General features: G+C 37.3%; 1 protein-coding gene across 1 annotated transcript in view; it reads right to left on the reverse strand.

Moving 5' to 3' along the window:
* Positions 1-1,122: 1,122 nt before the first annotated feature.
* The window catches only part of SMC3 (structural maintenance of chromosomes 3), a 37,125-nt gene continuing 13,144 nt past the window's right edge, over positions 1,123-25,103 (reverse strand). Inside the window, 23 exon segments of the mRNA XM_017887188.1 lie at positions 1,123-1,529; positions 2,409-2,515; positions 2,700-2,877; positions 3,037-3,228; positions 3,530-3,742; positions 3,824-3,998; positions 4,000-4,069; positions 4,588-4,696; positions 5,166-5,273; positions 6,189-6,347; positions 7,706-7,857; positions 9,740-9,892; positions 12,887-13,037; positions 14,998-15,139; positions 15,769-15,929; positions 16,557-16,656; positions 16,842-16,945; positions 21,588-21,801; positions 22,025-22,146; positions 22,438-22,602; positions 23,347-23,427; positions 23,887-24,062; positions 24,764-24,881. Coding sequence (XP_017742677.1) covers positions 1,458-1,529; positions 2,409-2,515; positions 2,700-2,877; positions 3,037-3,228; positions 3,530-3,742; positions 3,824-3,998; positions 4,000-4,069; positions 4,588-4,696; positions 5,166-5,273; positions 6,189-6,347; positions 7,706-7,857; positions 9,740-9,892; positions 12,887-13,037; positions 14,998-15,139; positions 15,769-15,929; positions 16,557-16,656; positions 16,842-16,945; positions 21,588-21,801; positions 22,025-22,146; positions 22,438-22,602; positions 23,347-23,427; positions 23,887-24,062; positions 24,764-24,881 — 3,222 coding nt within the window. The 3' untranslated portion in view covers positions 1,123-1,457.

The following is a 25,103-nucleotide window of genomic DNA, read 5'->3' on the forward strand; positions in this document are numbered from 1 at the left end:
ATGGTAGAAATATTAGAAAGATAGTTACATAACCCTTTGAATGGAATCGTAGACAGAACATATACCAAATTATCTATTATAGATCAGTTATATTACAGCAAAGCTATAAAGTATAAATAATACACCAAACATTTAAACTCTAAAGATTCAGTCAAAATGAAAACCCAAAGTAAACACACATTTTAAAACTCGATTTAAAGTCCCATTACTATTTCTTTATTTTAAAAGTATCTCTCTAGGTATTTCTGGTTTCCAGTGATGGAAGAGTAGCTCCTAACAAATTCTCCTGCAGATAAAAAGTATAAACCGAGGCCAGGAGAAATCAACAAGAAAAAGAAATTAAAGGTAAATATTTCAAAGGAAGAAATAAAATTGCCTCTTTCTTGCAAATGACATGACTGTCTATGTGGAAAATGTCAATCTACAAAAAGCTACAAGACTATTAAGGTAGTCTTCCAGGGTCACAGAAGACCCACAGTGAGGGCTGTACTTCAAGACCTACTTTCAAAGAAAAGAGTATGGAAAGGGGAAAAAATGTGACTTCACAATGAAGAAACCTGGCAAATACAATGTTGGGTAGGTGATCAAGGTAAACATCACTGATAAAGCACGTTAATAATATGTACTATTATACGAGGTAATGAGAATCCTTCACTTCTGTGGTATCAGCCCCAATCTAACCATGAGAAAAATATCAAACCCAATTTGAGGGACATTCTACAAAATATCTGAATATTCCTCAAAATTGTCAAGATATAATAGACAATGACAGAAACTCTCACAGACTAGAAGAGATACAAGTAAATGTAATGTAGCATCCTCTTTGGGATCCTAGAAAAGAAAAAGGGCCTTAGTAGAAAAACCAGTCAAATCTGAATGAAAGCTTGAGTTTAGTTGATAGTAATATATCAATGATAAATATACTATGGTAGGGGCTGATTTTGTGCTTCCCTTCCCAAATTCACATGTTGAAGTCCTAACCCTCAATACCTCAAATGTAACTGTATTTGGAGACAGGCCTTTTAAAGAGATGATTAAGTTAAAATGAGGCCTTATATCCAATCTGATTAGTGTTCTCACTGGAAGAGACTATGACAAATGAAAAGCCACATAAAACACTAAATTAGTCATAAACCAATTATTTAATTGAAGCTATAAAAAAGGCAGTATAAGTGATAAAACAATTAGGAAAGAAGATTTAGCATGTTTCAAAAGATTTAAAATAGCAGGACATTTTACAAAAAGTTGTACAGGAAATAAAATTCTTAAACTATAAGTACAAACATGACATTACAGAGTATCTTATAAAATACAAAGACAAATATAAAAGGACTATGATGCTTTAAGTCTGAAAACTATTAATATTGGCCAAATATTTAGGTTTAAATTCACAGTTCCTGGGTATGAGAATCATATTACTATACACATCTCCCAAACCAGTAGGTAGTATTTTCCAATTAACCATGTGTGGTATCATCTTCTACAAAGTCTTTGGCCATCTCTGCTGTGATCACATCAATATGACTAACCTGAAGAATAAATGTTAAAAACAAAATCTGTTAAATACATGTTTGCATTGTATAGGGTAATATACATAGCCTATCACCTACATTTTTAAATTTTTGTTTTTTTTGAGATGGAGTCTTGCTCTTGTCGCCCAGGCTGGAGTGCAGTGTCACGATCTTGGCTCACTGCAACCTCCGCCTCCCAGATTCAAGCAATTCTTCTACCTCAGCCTCCCAAGTAGCTGGGACTACAGGCGCACACCACCATGCCCAGCTAATTTTGTATTTTTAGTAGAGACAGGGTTTCACCATACTGGCCAGGCTGGTCTCAAACTCCTGACCTGGTGATCCACCTGCCTTGGCCTCCCAAAGTGCTGGGATTACAGGCGTGAGCCACTGCACACAGCCTATCACCTATATTTTACATATGAAGTAAAATAATTCTGAAGCACTGACTTAAAAAACCTTTATTTACAGTGGTGTTTGTTCAATGCATGGATTTAAAAAATATGTATTTTAATGCTCTGAAGAAATACCATGCCTAAACATCTAAACTACCTTTTGTTCACTTTCTATTACTTTGCTATTTCATCAATAATTTTAAGGTTGGGAAGACACCCAGGAAGAGCTATGCAGTCCATACAAATGAACATATGTAATTGTTAAAGACTGTGCATTACAGAAGCACTGAATAGACTGGATAGAAAGATATGGTTTGCTAATGCCAATGAAAATAAAATGAATGCAATGCCATAAAATATTGCTAAACCTCATAGTTATTTGAAGGAAAAGTTTTTTCTTTAAAAAGACATCAGATAAGCAAAGACTTTCTAAGTTTTCTTTCACTATTTAACATAAAACCAGAATTCAACAAATTGATTAAACACAAACTTAAAAAATTACCTTATTTCTGAACTTTACACCATAGAATTTGTCAGCTGACTCAAGCAGTTCAGGCCTAAAAGTAGTTGTAATAAACTGAGCATGTACAGCAAGTTCCATAATCATATCTGTAAAAAAGGAAATAGTGCTTTAACAAATTTCTCTTTTCAGCAGATCTGAAAATTTAAAAAGCAACTATCTTTACTCTTACTAAAATTCAAACCTGCCCGAGTTTGATTTTTTTCATACATGTATCAGCAAATATTACCAGCTTATTGTTAAATACAAAACCAAAATTGTACTGAACTGTACCTGACACAGCCTTTCTGTGCTGAGCATCCAGAGCCTGGTCAATCTCATCAAACAAGTAAAATGGAGCTGGGTCACATTTCTGAATGGCAAAAATCAGAGCAAGAGCTACCAAGGATTTCTGTCCGCCTGAAAGCTGTTGCATTTCTCTCATTTCACCTTGTTTTCCTGTAAATGACACCTAAGAATAAACATATTATGAGTTAATATCCTAAAGGGTAGAACCACCACCATCTTCCAAAAGTAACTTGCATATAATGCACCAATCAGATACGCAAAAGATACTATAAATTCTATTATGGTAATGCTCTGAGGAAAATGGAATATAAAGGTATTTTACCCTAATTCCAACTCCAGTAAACTGGTCAACTGATGGGACACTGCTTTGTGAGCCAGAACCCCTCTCACTCTCACCGCTCCCTTCTCCTTCATCTTGAGACTGACTGCCCTCCACATCTCCTTTCTTCATCACCAAAGTAGCTTTGCCACCAGGTACTAACTTCTGGAATACTTCACTGAAGTTCTTGGATACCTTTAAAAAAAAAAAAAAAAAAAAAAAGCAGACTGAAATATAAATTTTGCTTAGGTAGAATTATACATTAACAAGTAAAATATTTAAAAGCTACCAATTATTTTTTAATCTTAAGGATAATAGACTGGATCCTTCTAAAGGCTGTGTAAAACATTCAAGTTACTGTAAACCTATATGCTAGATTTGTTCACATGTATTAGATTCACCTGTTAATGAGGAAAAAAGCTTTAAAATCTTTACAAACTGAGTAAGAGCTAAAGCTTTTGTCCTGTGTATATTTTTACTACAAAGCAAAACATACCTGTTTGAAAGTTAACTGAATAGCTTCGTATTTCCGAAGTTCCAGTACATTCATCAGCTCCATGATCGATTTGTAACCCCTATCTAACTCTTCTTGTCGCTTTATTAACTTTTCTTTCTGCTCGGAGAAATTTACAAACTGATCCAAAGCCTTTTTGTTAACATGGCTGTACTTCTTTAATTCTGTGTTGCACTGCTCAAGTTTTCGAAACAACTAAAAAGAGAAAATATGTATTCATATAAATAAATTTACATACCAAGCAATTTGTAACAAGACTTCAAATTTAAAACCAACCTGTTTGAGGCTCAGTGTCTGGTACTTTTCAAATGCTTCCTGGGGAAGTGATCCAAGTTCTCGAATTTTCTTCATACACTCCTCTTTCTTCTTCAATAGCATGCCTTGCCGATTTGTCATCTTTTCTAGTTCTTTAGTATCATGATTTATAGCATCCATATGTTCTTTTCCATATTTTCCAGCGTTCCATACTCTTCTGAAGCTCCTTAATTCCAGCTTCTGTTTTATCAATGGAATTGTCCAAATCTAAGATGGGGGGAAAAACAAAATTAGGCTATAATATCTAGTTTAAAGCCAGTGTTATAGTATTTGAGTAACGATTTTTATGATCAAACCTACCAAAATAGGTTTTAGAAGTTTCTGTCAGTGTTTAAAATTTTCTGTGAAAATTTATGAACCACTTAAGTCAGTACAAAATTAGAAGTATATATGAGTCACTCAAATATATAATTTTCATTATTCAATGTTAATGCTTATAAACTAAAGTTATTTTCTTAGCAACTACGTGATAAGAAACTTGAGTCAGGTATTTCATATTTTATCAACAAAATGAATCATTTATGGTCTCAATTGTCACAAACATTTCAGTAAAACAAAAGTTCCTATTTATAGTCAACTTACTAAATTCCATTCACTATACATTGTTTATAATGGAAAACAAAAAATCATTAGTATATGCTTCTGCCTATTTGGACATTTTATTCTGCAGTAAACAATTTTATAAAACAAGTATGTAAACAAAATTTTACTACATAAAAATTCACCTTCTGATCGTGCCATAGTGTCTTTTACTCTTTTATTGATGGCTTCAAGTTCTGATGTTGTGGCAGTGAGAACAGTACCCCCTTCTGTCTCTCTCAGCTCATTAAGTTCCTATAATAAAAAATGCAAATTCCATTAGTTTCAAATGTTATGACTGCCAACATTTTCTACAGCTATTGTCTGAACAAACATTCAAGAAAACCAAAAAATATAAATACTTCATATAATTAGAAATACTTAAAGTATCCATTAAAGGGAAGAAAAAGACATAATTACTAGAAAATTTCTAAGCATCTAACCACCACTGAAAAACTATAACATTTACTAAGTACTTAGAATGTGCCACGATAGCAATTATATAAAACAACTATGATAATGTTTAATTTACACAAGAAACTGAGGCTTAGAAATAGTGACTTGTCCAAAATCACACACTAGGTGGCAGAATTGCAACCCAAGGCCCACAGACACTAAGCTTTCTGTCCCCAAAGCCCATGCTTTCAATCAGAGCCTCTGATATAACCACTTGCAATAGGTCATGGCCATCAAGGAGCCCTTAAAAAAAAAAACACATACACACCTGTTCTACTTGGTCCAAGCGTTTTCTCAGATTCTCATTGAGATAAGTCTCTACTCGAGTAATAATACCTTCTAATTTAATTCTTTCATTTAGCAACTGTCTGTTTTCCTAGAATTAAGAAAAAGTTGTCTACATAAGCATGTACATTTCACACACAGGAAGAGTGCTCATCTGCTGTCCTCTCTAGTACTTGTGCTCACGTGAGCTGAAAATGAAGTTTAATACATTACATTCTTCAAAAAAGCCCTATACTTTATTTTTCTCTTATCAATTCATAATGTTAAATTTTGTGGCTGGCTCTTTTGTAATGCTTGCTGTCAAAACGGTTTCTTTAACTGCTTTTCATTTTTTAGAAACAGTGTTGGTGGTTTATATCTATGCAGTTTTAAAAATCAATTAAAGGCCAGGTGCGGTGGCTCAAGCCTGTAATCCCAGCACTTTGGGAGGCTGAGGCGGGCGGATCACAAGGTCAGGAGATTGAGACCATCCTGGTGAACTAACACGGTGAAACTCCATCTCTACTAAAAAAAAAAAAAAATACAAAAAAAATTAGCTAGGCGTGGTGGCGGGTGCCTGTAGTCCCAGCTACTCGGAGGCTGAGGCAGGAGAATGGCGTGAACTCGGGAGGTGGAGCTTGTAGTGAGCTGAGATCGAGCCACTGCACTCCAGCCTGGGCAACAGAGCAAGAATCCATCTCAAAAAAAAAAAATCAATTCAAATGTTGTAAGATAAATATGGTAAGGCTAACAAGCTCAAACTTACTAATAGCGATACTTACAACTAATAAGTAATGCTAATTAACTAAACTGTAAGGAAATGAAAATTTCTTGTATAATCCTAACCTAGCTAGAATGGTTTAGAAAAACAAAATCTTATTTACTCCTATGGGTATTAAAAGTCCAAGCCTCATTTTAATATTTTCTCAGTTCTTTTCTTTCATATTCCCCTAGTTAGCAAGAAAGGCACTTTTCACAATAGCCAATTACTAATGAATTTTTTTTTTCCAGTCAGCTGTGTACTTACCTGCTGAAGTTGACGAATCTCATCATTCAGTGCATCTACTCTCTTCTGATCTTCCAAACTCAGTTGAGAAAGCAAATCAGTTCCTAGTTCTGCTTTCAATGATTCTCTGGTAGACTCCATAGCGTGCAAGCTTGCCTCCAAACTCTGTAAGCTACGTTGCTATATGACGTTATCCGTTTATTAGTAAGGTATTAGCCTCTGGATTACTTATAGTGAAAATTTTAAAACAATCTATATTTGATCTGAGCTAAATACATAGACATATCAACTCAAATATTAGGTGCCCATTAATGTGGTAATTAGGACTCTAGCAACAAAAAACATACGATGTAATAGTATAGGTGGGGCAGGGTTGGCCAGATCATATTCCATGATTAAACTATACAAAAATCTTCAGGCATACTATAACAAAAAGTTGCCAGGCGCGGTGGCTCATGCCTGTAATCCTAGCACTTTGGGAGGCCAAGGCGAGTGGATCACGAGGTCCAGAGTTCAAGATTAGCCTAGCCAACACGGTGAAACCCGTCTCTACTAAAAATACAAAAATTAGCTGGGTATGGAGGCACGTGTCTGTAATCCCAGCTACTCGGGAGACCAAGGCCAGGAGAATCGCTTGAACCCGGGAGGCAGAGGTTGCAGTGAGCCGAGATCGTGCCATTGCACTCCAGCCTAGGTGACAGGGCGAGACTCCATCCCAAAAAAAAACCAAAAAAAAGTTGTCAGAATGTGTTGGGATGGTACAACTGTAGGCGCATCTTTTTTTTTTTTTTTTTTAAGCTCTTTGTAGTTTTAGTATTATACTACGTAAAAGATTGGTCAAAACTGTCAAGTTTATGAGACCAATAACATACTATCACAAGTTTGCTTTCTAATTTTAATACAGTCTGAACAAAAATGGAATCAAATATTCAACTAATTCCATTGTGCTTCAGATAAAAATGGTTACTGACAAAAACTGACCATCAGACAGTTATGTCATAGCTTCAAATGCCTATTTGTTCAATGAAGGTGGAAAGTTTGAACGTGCCAACAACAGGAGACTCTGGGTATTCATGGGTTTAAGAATGGTAAAATAGATGTAGACACCTAAAAGTATGGGTCCAGCCTGGGCACAGTGGCTCACACCTGTAATCCCAGTACTTTGAGAGGGCAAGGCAGGCAGATCACCTAAAGTCAGGAGTTTGAGACCAGCCTGGCCAACATGGTGAAACCTCATCTCTACTAAAAACACAAAACTAGCCAGATGTGGTGATGCACGTCTGTAGTCCCAGCTCCTCAGGAGGCTGAGGCAGGAAAATCGCTTGAACCCAGGAGGTGGAGGCTGCAGTGAGCTGAGAACGCACTGATGCACTGCAGCCTGGGCGAGAGCGAGACAGAGTGAGACTGTCTTCAAAAAAAAAAAAAAAAAGTATGGGTCCAAACAAAAATGAAGCATAAAATTCAAGGATAACCCATATAATGTATGATCCACATTAATCTGTAACAATTGATCTATAACCAAAGATATACTTACGAACCTTAGGCATGAAGGTTTTCTCTGACTGCTGCCTCTTCTCTTTTAGCATCTTCATTTCTGATAATATGCTATCTCTAGATGCTTTAAATTTCCTTTGCTGGGTCTCAATCTGTTGCATTTGGTTCATCAACTGATCAATTTCATTATTAATCCATATACAAGGCTAAGGAAAATTATCTCCAGGTGGTAAATATATCACGTTCTGAATTCTTTTAGACACAACACCATATATCCCTTCCTTTTCTTTACCCCCAAATAACATGTCCTCAAATTTATGGACCAAAACAATGCTGAACTGTATTACCCAAAATGCGTTCAATCATAAAGAAGCTTGAAACATTTCACACCCCACCATTTCACTCTCAGAACAACATGTATACTGTTTTACTAAAAGCTATACAAAACAAATTCTTGGAAAACCATAGAGGCGGCTAGGTGAAATCTAACAATATTACGTATTTTTAAGTACCTTTTCATTCAACAAATGTTTACTGTTCCTATGCTTAAGGCACTATGTTAAGGGTTTATGTATGAAGAGTAGTTCTTGCCATATGTAGAAGAAATAATTCAATCTAGCTGGATTATCAAACACAGGAAGACAGCTGATACACACTGTCAACATCCTCCTTTTCCTCAGTATCTCCCCATACTCTGTGTCAACATCTTGCCAAATTCAGGCAGTTCTTTAAAGTGTGATATGCAGACCCCTGCAAGGTCAAAGCTCAGGTGCATATTCTTTTTCTGTGCTTGCACTGATGGCACAGAAGGTATATATCTGCAGTTTTTTTTTTTTTTTTCTGAGACGGAGTCTCGCTCTGTCGCCCAGGCTGGAGTGCAGTGGCCGGATCTCAGCTCACTGCAAGCTCTGCCTCCCGGGTTCACGCCATTCTCCTGCCTCAGCCTCCCGAGTAGCTGGGACTACAGGCGCCCGCCACCTCGCCCGGCTAATTTTTTTTGTATTTTTAGTAGAGACGGGGTTTCACCGTGTTAGCCAGGATGATCTCGATCTCCTGACCTCGTGATCTGCCCATCTCGGCCTCCCACAGTGCTGGGATTACAGGCTTGAGCCACCGCGCCCGGCCATATCTGCAGTTTTTTAAAAATGCCAGTTTCACTTGAAGCAGTAAAAACCACTAACTTTGTATCTATTCCTGATGCTCAAGTACCTATATTTTTCAACTTGTTTGGCGAAATGGAAAGCACACATAAAGTACTTTTGTCTTATACCAAAGCACCATGGTGGTTTTAAGAAAATCCACGTACACAATTGTTTCATTTGTGAACTGAACTAACCACTCCTCATGTAGCATCATTTTTATGTAAAAAAACAACTATGGTTACTCAGACTTGATTATCTGATAGCCATTTCCTCCACTGACATTAAATTTGCACCAAATAACTTCAAGACGGTAAAATCTAACATTCTTCACCCTCCCCTGCCACTCCTTTTTTTTTTTTTTTTTTTTGAGACAGGGTCTCACTTTCACCCAGACTGGAATGCAGTGATGTGATCTCAGCTCACTGCAACCTCTACCTCCCAGGCTCAAGTGATCTTCCTGCCTCAGCCTCCCACATAGCTGGGACTACAGGCCTGTGCCACCACACAAGTACAGTGAACTGCCAGTCCTTATATATTCAACTTCTAAGCAGTATGTAACATTACCGATGCCTCTCACTCTCTTCCTTAAAACATTATCTCTTGCTTAAATTTAACAAGGAAAAAAAAACACACTACCAAGGTTTTACTTACACAATTCACTAACTGATCCTTCTCTGTTTCCTCTTTCTTTGCCTGATACAACCTGTATTTTGGTGTTCTACGGGTTCTTTTCTTCCAAGTGACTTGATGGTATTAGCTACTTAACACTTAAAGAATCATTAAAATAGCTTTTAGTCTTCAAAAGCTAAACAAACATAAGCCCTTGAACTTAAAACACAAATTTTAATACATATGTGAAAAAACAAAAGATTATATATGACAACCAAAACACAGTTCTTTCCCCACAATATCATTATGCACAAAACAAAAAGATATTTTCAATATTTCTGCGCAGGTTTTCATTGAGCTTTGCTTCAAGTTCACCTAGTTCTTCTTCTGCTTTTCTAACATCTTTCTGCAATTCAAGTCGAGACTTCCTTGTGTCATAATAACCCCCAGTTAGAGCACCCCGATGACTGACCTGGTCACCTATAAACAAAACATGTATGATAGGTCTGTGTAACTTTTATTCAATGATAAATTGACTTAAGTGATAGAGTGCGAGCTTAAATGAGAGAAGAGACTACCTGGGAGGGCGTGTAAGGTACAAAGAGGCAATTGAAAAGAATGTTTTAACCGCTCCTGAAGAAAAATCTGGCTTGTGGCGAATGCGGAAGAGATTCCCTTGGTTTTGTTTGTTTTTTTGACAAACAGGAGCTTCCGCTCTTGCGCAGGCTTGGAGTGCAGTGCCTGGGTCACAGCTCGACTGCAGCCCAAAGACTCTGGATTCAAGTGATCCTCGGCTGCTCTCAGCGCGTCCATGAGTCGCTAGGAACAGGGTGGGCACCACAAGCATCGGTTTTTTGTAGAGACCAGGTCTTACTATGTGGCCGCAGGGGGTCTGCAAACTTCCAGCCTGCAGGATCCCTCGGCTGCTGCAAGCCGTCTCAAGGATGCGGATTGTGACAGGGTTCAAGCCAGCTGGGTGCCGCAGGGTTCGGCGAACGAACTGCGGCAGTCTTTTTTTGTTTTTTCCTAACAAAAACTCGCAGGGTGTTTGTTTTGGTGCTGAAAAAAAGAAAGAAGAAGGAAGAAAAAAAGAGAGAGAAGGAAGAAAAGGAAGAAGGAAGGGAGCGCGGCTCGGTACGAGAACATCTACCAGAGAGCAAGGAAGTGTTGAAGACTAATGAGGACATATTAGTAAGACACAGGACCTAGCCTGAAATTTCCACTGGCCCTATTTAGGAAAATTTGAGCGTCAAAATAACAATACCAGTATAATACATTTTATTTTTTAAAAAATAATCCATGAATCACAGCGATACTTTTTAAAAAAAATGAAAAGTGGAGACTCTTCTCTACAGAAGAGTGACAGCTAATAAATGCAGCAGCAATGACAGAATTCAAAAATCATCATTTTTAAACTCCCAGTGTAATAACTGATTCAGGCAAGAGTCAACAAAGGTGCTAAAGCAACTGGTAAAGTTGTTGGGAGAACCTGACATTCATGTAGTCTTGAAGAATAATCTCACATATTATTAAATTACAAAGGGGCAAAAGGGGTACCTTTACAATGGAGAGATCTGCAGGTGATCAAACCTAGTATCGCTAACAGTGAGACACATTATATGACACCGTAAGTATATACATTCATGCCAACAATATTTAAACAATGATGAAGCAATAAGACAAATCCAGAAAATGGAACTTTTCTGGATTTTTCTAGGTGGGGAGAAGGGAGGAGGAACTGTCTTATATTTAAAGAATCTAAAGAGAAGACACTACATGCATACTTGATTGAATCCTAGATAGAAAAATATTTTAGGAAAACAAAGTTTGAATATGGATACTTTCAGAAGATATTAGGTTAATGTTAAATTTCTTAGGTGTAACAATGATACTGTGGCTATACAAAAGAATGTTCTTATTGTTAGGAGATGCATGCTTATATTTTAGAGATGAAGTCTCATGTTTTACTTATTCTCAGATGGTTCAAAACCACAACAAAATGTACATATACAGAAACAAAGCTTGGGGGGAGATGATTTGCCTGCTTTCTTTAACAAATAAAGAGAAAAAAAAAATTGAGGGCAGGTAAACCTATATACTGGGGGTTCTTAACCTGAATTCCAAAGATAAAATTCAGAAGATCTGTGATTTGAGTAGGAAAAAAATTTACATCTTTATTTTTATTAACCTCAAAATGAGATTTAACATTTCCTTCTATAATGAACAGGACAAGAACCACAGTAGTAGTATTAGTACCTGTGACTTTACCAAAAGAGCTATTTTCATATTAGATTACACTTACCAGATCTCAAAATATTGTTTACATGTATTAGTACTTCAAACTTATGGTAGTTATTAGACCCACTACTAAATCTTGTTTTTTGAATACATTAAAGAATTATATTTTTTTAAATAACCTTGCCAATACATCTTTGTGATCCAAAGTATTTTATTTTAAGCATTAAAAATTGTGTTGAATGTGGCTTTTGTTGTAGAAAAGAAAAAAAAATTGTGAGGAAGGATCCATAGGCTTCAAATAGCCAAAGCAGTCCACACTGCAAAAAAGGTTAAGAACGCCTGCTACATACCAAATGATTACATTTCAGAGGCATCAACTAAGTATCAAGTACAAACCCTGTCTGGACTCTTAATTGAACAAACCAACTATTTAAAAAACGATAAAATAATTGAAAATAAATGTTTCTTTTTTCTTTTCTTTTTTTTGAGACAGGGTCTTGCTCTACCACCCAAGCTGCAGTGCATGGGTGTGATCTTGGCTCACTGCACCCTCTGCCTCCCGGGTTTAAGCCACTCTCATGCCTCAGCCTCCTGAGCAGTTGGGATTACAGGTGCACACCACCACACCCAGCTAATTTTTTGTAGTTTTAGTAGAGATGGGGTTTCGCCATGTTGGCTAGGCTAGTCTTGAATTCCTGGCATCAAGTGATTCACCTGCCCCGGTCTCCCAAAGTGCTGGGGTTACAGATGTGAGCCATCACACCTGGCCAAAGGCAAAGGACGAATTTTTCGAACACTCTCAAAACCAGAATGCCTCCAAAATACTGTTAAGATATATTCATCAGACATGCATACAGCTCAAGTGACATATTACACAGATTATATGTCTCTCTGTTTTTTGAGACAGTCTCGCTCTGTCACCCAGGCTGGAGTGCAGTGGCGCAATCTTGGCTCACTGCAACCACTGCCTCCCAGGTTCAAGCGATTCTCCTGCCCCAGCCTCCTGAGTAGCTGGGACTACAGGTGCACACCACCACACCCAGCAAATCTTTGTATTTTTAGTGGAGACAGGGTTTCGCTTCGTTAGCCAGGCTGGTCTTGACTTCAGGTGATCCACCCGTCTCGGCCTCCCCAAGTGCTGGGATTACAGGCATGACCCACTGTGCCCAGCCAGATTATGTTTTAAATGATTTGTTAGAATTTATCTGTTTAAAGCTAAGAATTAGTATTACAAACCTTCCAAAGTAATACAGTCCATAGTGAAAGCACGGGCCAGCTGGGTTGAAACTTCCATGCTACGACAAATAAGAGTCTTTCCAAAAACATGTTTGAAAGCTTTGTCAAATCTGGAATTGTACCTCAGTTTGCTGATCATAGGAATAGCATCCTAAAAATGAAATTTTGTGAACAGAGAGATCACAGTTAACTAAAAACTTAGAATTACAAAATTACATCTTTATGAAACACAAATTAAACCACAAACACCATTATATTTCAAAACTATTGGGGTTTTTCCTGAAGTAGTTAGAAGACTCATTCCACTAGAATATCCTGGTAATTTTGCTCATGTAACCAAAGTTTTCAACAGTAGAGCCTAATAGTGTAAAGAGTTTAGTGGTTCTGTAGCTAGACTGCCCAAATTCAAACACTGGTTTCACCATTTATCAGATGTGTGCTGCAGACAAGTTGCTTAACTTCCTCAAATAATAGTTACTTCATCTACAAAATTGTAGACAATACATACCTTCCTTATAAAGTTGTGAAGCCTAAATGAGTTAATATATGCAAAACTTAGAGGATAGTATCTCTCACATAAAAGGGCTAAATATAAACAGTATTTCCTCAGTTTTAATTTTATATATTTTATATATCTAAATTAGATATTCAGGAAAATATTTTGTCAGAATTTCATTTTCTCTCTCCTAAACTGTTAGAACAGGATTTTTGGAATTTTTAAAATTATGAAAATATATTCCACATACAGAAAAACGTAGTTAAGTGTTCAGTGTAAATTAATAAAGAGAACACCAACATAACCACCACACAGCACAAGAAACAGAGCACTGGTGACACCCCAGAAGCCATGGGTGTGCTCATTTCCTAATCACATAGCATTTAACTATGGTGGTTACCTGCCAGAAATGACCCCTGCCATGACGGTGCTAATCACTTCCTTGTACTTCCTAGTTCTATTTTTTTTTTTTTTTTTTTGAGACGGAGTCTTGCTCTGTTGCCAGGATGAAGTACAGTGGCAAGATCTTGGCTCACTGCAACCTCTGCCTCCCCAGTTCAAGCGATTTTCTGCCTCAGCCTCCCAAGTACCTGGGATTACAGGTGCCCACTACCATGTCCAGCTAATTTTTTTGTATTTTTAGTAGAGACAGAGTTTTGCCATGTTGGCCACGCTGGTCTTGAACTCCTAACCTCAGGTGATCCACCCACCTCCCCCTCCCAAAGTGAGGGGATTACAGGCATGAGCCACCGAGCCCCGTCCTCATCTAAGTTTGGTTTTGTTTATGTAGCGTAAACGGAACCACACACCATGTATTCCTTTGTGTCTCATTCCATTCATACATCATGTTTTTGAGACCCAATTTTCTTACCCAAACTTCAAAACAATTTATAGATGTGATAGCAGAAAAAGCCAGACCCTCTGATAGCGTACAGGATTCTTAATGTTCCACTTAAATTACTGATCATTCTCATGGGGTTTCAGCTTTAACTTCAGGGGATGGTAAAACAGTTGATACTACCATCAACATTCTGAAGTCAAGTACCTCAAAGCAATTACACTGTTCTAAGAATGGTGTCTGAAGAATATTTTTAATCTACCTAAAGTTCACTAGCTAGTAACAGCAATATTATGTTTCTGAAGTCTATCACCTTACTAGCCATTTTTTTCATTTAATTTATTTTTAAAATATATCAAGACACTTTAAATCTTTACATGACAGTTCCTTGGGATTTTTCTCCAACTCCCTAACCTTAATTATGTCACTCCCAGATATACTCTCAAAGTATCCTGTACTTACGCTTTTAACACTGTACACTTGCAATGATTTGTTTCATATCTTGGCTTTTTTCTCTTTTTAAAATGATCCTCCCACCTCAGCCTCCCAAGTAGCTGGGATTACATGCGCACATCACTATACCACGGATCATGGCTGTGACTTCTGTCTCCCTCCCCAAAACCCACTCAGCACTAAGGTCCATGGGAAGACAGGTATTTTTATCTCATAGACCATTGAATCCCAGTGTGTAGTGACTGGGCACTAGCATGTGTTAGACTATGTGACAAAAAAATAACATCATAAAAGAGAAATAGACCTCATCACACATTGACTCACATTGGTTTCAGGATAGGCAGTATCCCTGACATCTAACTTGTTAAGAGGCAGAAAAGTAACCTCTCCAGGAAGATTCATTTTATTAAACTCCATTAAAATCTTCGTGCTGACTTCATCTGAATCAACGATGTGATAAAATAACCTGAATATAAAGAGAGTAAGACAAATCTTTATTGATACTTTTTTTTTTTTTTGAGACAGGGTCTTCCCATGTTGCCCAAACTGATCTTGAACTCCTAGACTCAAGCAATCCTCCCACCTCAGCCTCCTGCATAGCTGGGACAGAAGGTGTGCACTTTTAAAGTGTTATAAACACTTAAGCATCAAACAATTAACTTTTTTGCTATATAATCCAAATAATTTTGGAAAAAAATGAGACTACTTTAAAAATTCCAATGGCGGAGAAGGAAAAACTCCCAAAAGGGGAAAGTTCTAGCTTCTATAATTAGGAACAAATACTTAGCATCTACTTCTTTAATTAGAAAGTTAAATAAGGAACCAAAGTATAAAAAGATAATGGAAGATATGATGCACAAAAACTACAAAAGTTGTTTCTCAGGCTATGAAGGAAAAACTCCCAAAAGGGGAAAGTTCTAGCTTCGATAATTAGGAACAAATACTTAGCATCTACTTCTTTAATTAGAAAGTTAAATAAGGAACCAAAGTATAAAAGATAATGGAAGATATGATGCACAAAACTACAAAAGTTATTTCTCAGGCTATTCTTATTCCCTCTTCTAAAAATGCTAAATATCAAGCAAAAGCTTTAACCTGTTTCCAGCAGTGACTTCCACACATGTGTAGAAAGCTGGTTCACATTCAAAGTTATTCATCACAATGCCATGATAGCCATTTTGAACATGCTGGTTTATTCCTTTTCGACGAAAGTGGTCTAGCACTTTGTTTATGCTGTCTATTCCATTTAAAATGGCCTGTAAATTGTCAGAAATGAAAAATATTAAAATAATATCACCAATGAGACTCCTGGTAAGGAATGAGACCACAACATACATTTTTAAAAATACCAGTGATTAAACTAAACATCCTCTCCAACAAACACATCACCTCCTCACTATATGCCAACTACATGTAACACCTTATATGATAGGTTCTGTTCTATAACAGCAGTGTTAAAAATGGGCTCTTTATCTGAAAATCAAAAGTGCTACTATTAATAGTATGTGTAGTAATAAAACTTTAAATCTCTATCATTTATTTATTTATTTATTTTTTTTTTTCAGGGGAAAGCGCGAACGCAGTCCCCCACTACCACAAATTATGCAGTCAAGTTTCCCGCATTTGGGGAAATCGCAGGGGTCAACACATCCGGAGTGCAATGGATAAGCCTCACCCTGGGAAAACCACCTTCATGATTGATCATGGTATCTCCCCTGCCAGGTAAGTATAAAAATCTCTATCATTTAATATTTAGAAGATAATTTGGACTCCTATTTATCACTTGGAACCCATGACCTACACCTTGAAAGGTAATAAATTCTTACGTAACGATGAACTCAATGACTCAGTGTAAACAGAGGTGATGAAAAGAACCTGCCCACCTTTCCCGTTGCCGCTCTAAGAAGTTGTTGCTTCTTTTCAAGATCTTCTCTTTTAGCAGCAAGTGCTTGCTGTTCTGCATTCTCTTCTCTCCACAAGTAGCTAATAAATAAAAATAAGACTGTCTTTAATTTTAAACACATATGAGGATGTATTAATAGTATACAGTTTAGAATCAAAATATAGAAAACAAGCCTGACCGGTTAATTTGTAACTTAAAGACCACATAACACATAGTAACAAATATTATTCAAAAAATTAATGCATATTTTAGTCTAAATACTAACTTTCTTTCACTTTGTAATTCATCTTTCTTATTTTTTACTTCGTAATATTTTCTGTCCAGTTCTTCTACTCGAGCTTTGACTTCATTAAGATCCTGGTCCAGTTTCTATGGAAATAAAAATAAATTTAAAAGTTTCATCAAACTAATCTACACTGATAGAAAGCAGATCAGTGGTTGCAGATGGATGGGGGAGGGAGACAAACGGTGAGGGAGGAATTACAAAGGGGTATGGAAAACACTTGGGTAATAAACATGTTTATTGTCGTAACTGTGGTGATGGTTTTACAGATGTATATGTGTGTCAAAACTCATCAAATTATACATTTTTGCCACTTTCCTGACTAGGAAAAATTATGTACACTAAATATGTACAATTTACTGTATGTGAATTATACCTCAATGATGCTGTTGAAAAATCCAATTTCAGTTTTGTTTTTTTTGAGACGGAGTCTCGCTCTGTTGCCCAGGCTGGAGTGCAGTGGCCGGATCTCAGCTCACTGCAAGCTCCGCCTCCCGGGTTTACGCTATTCTCCTGCCTCAGTCCCCGAGTAGCTGGGACTACAGGTGCCTGCCACCTCGCCCGGCTAGTTTTTTGTATTTTTTTAGTAGAGACGGGGTTTCACTGTGTTCGCCAGGATGGTCTCGATCTCCTGACCTCGTGATCCGCCCATCTTGGCCTCCCAAAGTGCTGGGATTACAGGCTTGAGCCACCGCACCCGGCCTTCAGTTTTTAAAAGTTGTCTTTAGGCAAAAGAGAATACCACCAGAAAACAAAAACCATTAAATACTCTAAAACATGTTGCTAAAATAAAAGTTAATTTGTTCATTAGTGATCTAAATCTTCCTATTTCTATAATATATACTCCAGAATTGTAGGAAAAAAATTCTAAGTTCTCATAATAGTGCATTATACACTTTCATACTGCCCCTTCTACACACACACAACAGAATATAAAAACGATTTTCAACTATTTTACATTCAAGAAAAATGAGTTTAAAACAAATCTATAAGAACCTAACGTAAGATGCTGTTTCCTTAAGGAGAGTTAATGAACTGTATTAATTTAGTAAATTATACTGAGCTGAAAAAAAAATCCAATATCCTCATTGGCTAGAGTTTAAGGAAGCTGACACTTCATCCACTTAGTAAAGTTACCAAAAGCCTAGTATGTACCAGGCATTCTTATAAGAGCTGGGGAATCATCAAAGACCAAAGCAAACAAAATCCTTGCCTTTTGGGAAGCAATAAAACAAGCAAAATAAATCTGAAGATCATCCTTTAGGGGAAGGGCTTCAAACTGCTTCATGAGTTAATTATATTCATCTGTCTGTATTACAACTAATTATTGTCAGATATCACAGCAATTGTAAATAGTCCCACAGAGTACTAACAATTATTAGTCCTCAGTAGTAATACTGACTTTTTGTCCAAAATTGTAATGGGCAAAAAGTCAATGTTACTACTAATTCCACTGACAAAAAGCCAATGTTACTACTGAGTCATAAAACCTTAGATAATTGGCCAGGTGCGGTGGCTCACACCTATAATCCCAGCACTTTGGGAGGCCGAGGGGGGCAGATCATGAGGTCAAGAGATCAAGACCATCCTGGGCAACATCGTGAAACCCCGTCTTTACTAAAAATACAAAAATTAGCCAGGCGTGGTGGCGCGTGCCTGTAGTCCCACCTACTCGGTGAGGCTAAGGTAGGAGAATCACTTGAACCTGGGAGGCGGAGGTTGCAGTGAGCTGAGATTGTGCCACTGCACTCTACCCTGGTGACAGCAAGACTCTGTCTCAAAAAAAATCTTGGATAATCAGAATGACTTTCAACATCCTGGATAATTAAATCCTTTAATTCTACACATGAGGAACTTGGGCCTCAGTGGTATCTGAAACCATAAAAGAGTAAACAAATTCCCTATGTAAAATTTAACTTTTCTACAGCAATTACTTAATTCATCCCCAGGCTATCTGAACACATGCTAAAAGAAGAGTGTAAACCTTGAAGAGTCAGTTTTCCTAAATTAATGTTTCCGCTTTCACGGTCCTAAACAATTCAAAGACTGTTGTGTTACTAACCAGCATTACAGCTTACAGTATTTCTAAAGTCCTATGTACTTTGTTTTTTTTCCCAGGTGTATCTGAACACTAATGGTTCCCTCTCTGAAACCACGATGCTACTCAGAACCAGTAATAAAGTAAGCTACCTATATTAAATTCAAAATACAATGTTTTGTAGACTTTAAATGCATTACCACCTGGAAAAGAAAAAACATTTAGCCTTTAGTTTGCACTGAAACTATCCAAGAGCTTCCCCTTCTCCACAGCAGTTGCTAGGGCCAAGATACCACCACTGACATAAGTTAGAAAAGTCCAAAAAGTTAGTTTGGTAAATATGTATGATATATATCACATAAATGAACCATAATAAAGCATAATAAAACCACCAAAACTACATTTTATTTTCATACTGCAGGTTTTAAAATACACTGTGGAAAATTAATTTAGAATTATACCAAGAGGCAAAAGGCTATTTACATAATACAATCAGCACTATAAAATCATCTCTGTCCAAAGGAAAGGCTTCATCTTCACAAGTGGTCATTTTGATAACCAGAAGTGTGACTGGAATACTGGAAAATAAATGAACTTCAAGCATGACAAAAAATGAATACTCTCACCGAAGGCTCCTTCAAAAAGGGCATCTGCTGAGGTTTCATAAACTCAAGAGAAAATACATTTTATTTCAAGAAAGGAGGTGTAACTATTACAGTTCAGACTACACTAACCATATAAAGAACTACCTAGATTAACCCAAGTTTTCCACTCCCTCCACAAAGTACCATAACTAAAGCCCACAGTACAACTGGACTTCCAAAAACAGCAGGCTACTCCTGGCAATTTTACCTACCTGTTTTTTATGCTTACAGAGGCTGTTGCATCTGCTCCCCACTGTATTTTTTTCCCTTTATGTAAAGTGAGAATATGAGTACAAAGAAAACAGCTCCTTAAAACTTCACTGAGGTTTTGGATACATTTAAAGGTGAGTCACCAAAAACTTAAAGTGGGCAAATCACTACAAAAGATGAGGGGCTGAGCATGGCGGCTCACACCTATAATCCCAGTACTTTGGGAGGCCAAGGTGGGCGGGTCACAAGGTCAGGAGATCGAGACCATCCTGGCTAACACAGTGAAACCCCATTCTACTAAAAATACAAAAAATCAGCCAGGCGTGGTGGCACATGCCTGTGGTCCCAGCTACTTGGGAGGTTGCAGCAGCAGAACTGCTTGAACCCGGGAGGCAGAGGTTGCAGTGAGCCGAGATCACGTCACTGCATTCTAGCCTGGGCGACAGAGCAAGACTCCATCTCCAAAAGAAGAGATTAGGGACAAATAATTATATATAATATACAATTAATGAGTACATAAATATTAATATATGTACTTTATAACAAATAATTTAAAATGTCAAGTCCCAAAGTCAAGAAAAAACTAAAGAACTGGTCCAGATTAAAGCAGATAAAAGAAACATGACAACTAAACGTTAACATATGATGCTGGAATACCAAAAAATGAAGTTTAAAAAAAAAAAGTTACACCAGGCGCGGTGGCTCACGCCTGCAATCCCAGCACTTTGGGAGGCCAAAGCGGGTGGATCACGAGGTCAGGAGTTCAAGACCAGCCTGGCCAAGATGGTGAAACCCCGCCTCTACCAAAAATACAAAAAAATCAGCCAGGCGTGGTGGCGGCCACCTGTAATCCCAGCCACTCGGGAGGCTGAGGCAGAGAACTGCCTGAACCTGGGAGGTGGAGGTTGCAATGAGCCTTGTCTGCAAAAAAAAGAAAAAAAAAAAAAAGTTACTAGCAGCCGGGCGCAGTGGCTCACGCCTGTAACCCCAGCACTTTGGGAGGCCGAGGTGGGTGGATCACCTGAGGTTGGGAGTCTGAAACCAGCCTGACCAACATGTAGAAACCCCATCTCTACTAAAAATACAAACTTAGTGAGCTTGGTGGTGCATGCCTGTAATCCCAGCTACTCAGGAGGCTGAGGTTGCAGTGAGCCGAGATCGCGCCACTGCACTCCAGCCTGGGCAACAAGAGTGAAACTCCATCTCAAAAAAAAAAAAAAAAAAGAATTACTAACAAGCCATTTGAGACATATGTGACATCTTGTCAAAATTAAGGGTATGTAAGACACATGCTACCAATTCATAAAAACATATTTTAAGCTGGGCATGGTGGCTCACGCCTGTAATCCCAGCATTTTGGGAGGCCAAGGTGGGAGGATTGCTTAAGCCCAAGATTTTGAGACGAGCGTAGGCTACATGGCAAGACCTCGTCTCAAAAAAAAAAAAATTTGCTGGGCATGGTGATACATGCTTGTGGTCCCAGTTAGGAGGCTAAGGACAGAGGATCGCTGAGCCTGGAAGGTGGAGGCTACAGTGAGTTGTGTTTGTACCACTGCACTCCAGACTGGGTGACGGAACAAGACCCTACCTCAAAAAAATTAAAAATACATACATACATTTTAATATACTTAATCTACATAAAGGTTCAATGACATGAACATAATATTCTTAAAAGAGAACTCTATGTATATTGTGCAGGCCTTTTCTAAATAAGTATCTGTCATATATTTTAAGGTCACATGTAGACTTATTTATAAAGAAAACTTGAAGTAGATAAAACTAAACACATTTATCTCTTCTGAAAGATTTTTACAAAGTGGCTATAAATGTTCTTACATTATACTGCTCCAGATTTTTCTCTTTATTTGCTTCAGTGTCTTCCAAATCCTTATGTATAGCAGCAATCTGTCTTTTCTTGTCATTAATAGCCTGATCTAAAGACTTGAGTTCCTTTTTAATCCACTTATCCCTTTCTTCTTTTGATGTAAACTGGCTTCCTCGACCCTGCTTTGCATAAAGATCCGTTCTTTCCTGGGTAGCTTGAGCCAATCTACACAAAATAGAAGAGAATGGGGTGAAAAGGAGAATAATAACCAAGTTTAATTGTAACCAATAATGTCAACTGTACACAGAAACATAAAGCCATTTTTCGAAACGATACAAAAAAAAGAATTAAGTGTAAAAAGCAGCTACTATATAATTGAGCTCCTTGGACTATCTAGTTTTATATAATATGATGCAGAAAGTTAAAGCGTTGGTGAAAGTTCTCAGACCTAGCAATTCCTCGTTCTTCTTTTTCTTTTACACTGTTGAATTTAGGTTCTGTTTCTGCCAGTTCTTTCTGTTTCTCTTCTATTTTTTCAAGCAGCTTCTGCCTCTCTTTTAATAAACGTTTCTGTAAATAAAGATAAGTAAAATGCAAACTGCTTTAAAATTTTGCATAATTTAGGTCCAGCATGTTTTCTCATGAAAAAAACTTCATGAGAGAACCCACCTGTAACATGAAATTCTTTTTTAATGTAAGAAACAAAGGGACAGTACTAAGTTGTTACTTGAGTACAAATTATGTTAACATAGTAAAGCTTAAAAAAAAATCCCAGCATATACCAGTCACAGAAAGGACTGTCTTCTGCAGTTCCTACTCACCTGAACATTCATGTCTTTCATTTTTAGCATTTTAACTTACCCTTTGTTCACTATTGCCTGCTAGTTCATCTTGTAAATCCTTGGCTTTAAGCTCCAACTTAGTCCTCTGCTTAATTTGTTCTTGTCTTTCAGCACTAAGCTGTTCTTTTTCTTCTTTCATAGCTGAAATTTTTGTTTTCAATTCTCTAACTTGGCGTTCAATATCCTATTCAAAAGTATTAAACAGAAAATAAGGCAATTAGAAGTACAACAGCAGAATTGTGACACCATTAATTCTCTTTCACTTAACATTTAGTACTACTCCTCAATATTCAATTCCTCTAACTCCCCCTTGTGGTAATCATTCCGTAATTCTGGTACAAAAGGGTTTACTATGGTCAAAAACTATACGATGGCTGGACATGGTTGCTCATGCGCGTAATTTAAGCACTTTGGGAGGCCCAGATGGGAGGAATCCTTGAGCCCAGGAGTTTAAAACCAGTCTAGGCAACATAGTGAGATTCCATCTCTTCAAAAAATAAAAAAATTAAGAGGCTGAAGTGGGAGGATCACTTGGGCTTGGGAGATCAAGGCTGCAGTGAGCTGTGATCTCGCCACTGCACTCCAGCCTGTGCAATGGAGTGAGACCCTGTCTTTAAAAAAAAAAAAAAAAAAAAAAAACTTCAGGAGGCTGAGGCAGAAGGATCACTTGAGCCCAGGAGTTCGTGACCAGCCTGGGCAACATGGAAAGACCTTGTCTCTACAATACATTTAAAAACTAGACAGGTGTGGTGGTACACACCTGTGCTCCCAGCTATTTGAGAAGCTGAGGCAAGAGGATCGCCTGAGTCTGGGAAGTCAAGGCTACAATGAGTCGTGATGGCACCATGCACTCCAGCCTGGATGACAGAACAAGACCCTGTCTCAAAAGAAAAAAGTAAGTTTACATGAACTTTGTTTAGAATCTTACCTCCATTTTATCTCTTGCATCCTGTTGAGCATCTCTTAATTGTCTGGATTTTTCTCCACTAGTCTCTCGCTTAGCAGAAAGCTAAGAAAAAAAACAAGTTATATCTAACTCATTTTGTATTTACTAAATATTTCATAACATCTAATAAAATTTTATATGAAAATCAAAAGTAACCAAATTTTTTACAAAATTTTAAAATGATTTTAACTAGAAAACTGAAGCACTACCTTAATTTTGTATAAAATGTCAACAATACTAATTACAAAATACATTCTAAAACTACAAGAAACGTTCAAAATGGTTTTCCTCTCATCTCGTCTGCCTAATAACACCATCTGATTATATTTCAGATAATACTATATAGCAACGACCACGTGGCTATTTTCCTTAAACTAAAAGAAAAAACTTGCTGACTAATAAATTCATTGAGAGGTTAAGTTTCTATTTAAAATCACTGAAAAGTGTAATTACGGCTTGAGTTTAACAAATTCATAAAAACAAAATTAATCTGATTTTCAGTGTCAAAGGTAAATATTTTACCTCATCAAGTTTAGCACGAGTCTCGTTAAGTTCCTGATTGTAAATGGTATATTCCAGGGCTCGTCTCATTTTATCCCACTTCTGATACTGAGCTAGTTCTTCCTTTTCTTCCTCTAAAGTATGTAATCTCTCTTCAATGTATTTTAACAACTCATTGATTTTTTCCCGTTTGCCCTCTTAAAAGAAATGAGGAGACAGATGGAAGAATTGAATAAAATTTTTATGTAATATCACTTCTTCAATGTATCTTGAATTAAATTATTCTTAAGAACTGTAGCATTATTTCTTTGATGTAATGTGGTAACCAAATTTAAAATACTAAAATAGCAACCCATTTATGCTGGAGGTTGCAAATTTTTTCTGTGAAAAATCAGACCCTGGCGATGACCTTGGGCAGTAGATATAGGTAACACCCACAAGCTTAGGATTCCAATAATGGAATGCTAGGCATAAATGGGTTAAGATCCTTCATTATGAAAAGCAACAGAGAACAAATTTACACATGGTGACACTGGTTCTTTTATAACATGTAGTAAGGGCCTCAGTTTAAGCTTCCTTTTAAAAAGTCAGTGTGCCGGCTGGGCGCGGTGGCTCATACGAGTAATCCCAGCACTTTGAGAGGCCAAGGCAGGTGGATCACCTGAAGTCAAGAGTTCAAGATCAGCCTGGACAACACGGTGAAACCCTGTCTACTAAAAATACAAATATTAACGGGGTGTGGTGGTGGGCACCTGTAATCCCAGCTACTTGGGGAGCCTGAGGCAGAAGAATCACTTGAACCTGGGAGACAGGTTAAATATTCCTATCATGGAGCTACTCTGTCACAAAAACAGTAATTTGCAACAAAAAAAAAAAGGCAGAAACACCTTTATTTTACCTGTTTCTTTCATTAAGGAGATGCTTTCTTCCTTTCGTTCATCATACACTCTAGTACCAGCTACTTCTCTTAATAGCTTTAATCTCTGAGAATCTGGTGCTGTTGCCATCTGGTTGATCTAAAATTTTTAGAAACATAATCATTATATAGCTGTAGCCTCCGTTTAAGAACAAGAACTCCATGTTGAAAGGTTTTTAACACACATGAAGGCTGGGTATCCCTTATGCAAAAGCGTTAAAAACCACAAGTGTTACAGATTGTACATTTTTTCGGGTTTTGGAATATTTGCACTTATACTTACCAGCTGAGCAACCCAAATCCAAAAATTTGAAATCCAAAA

Source organism: Rhinopithecus bieti, unplaced genomic scaffold (genome assembly GCF_001698545.2).
Source record: "Rhinopithecus bieti isolate Rb0 unplaced genomic scaffold, ASM169854v2 scaffold_13348, whole genome shotgun sequence".
Lineage (NCBI taxonomy): Eukaryota > Metazoa > Chordata > Mammalia > Primates > Cercopithecidae > Rhinopithecus > Rhinopithecus bieti.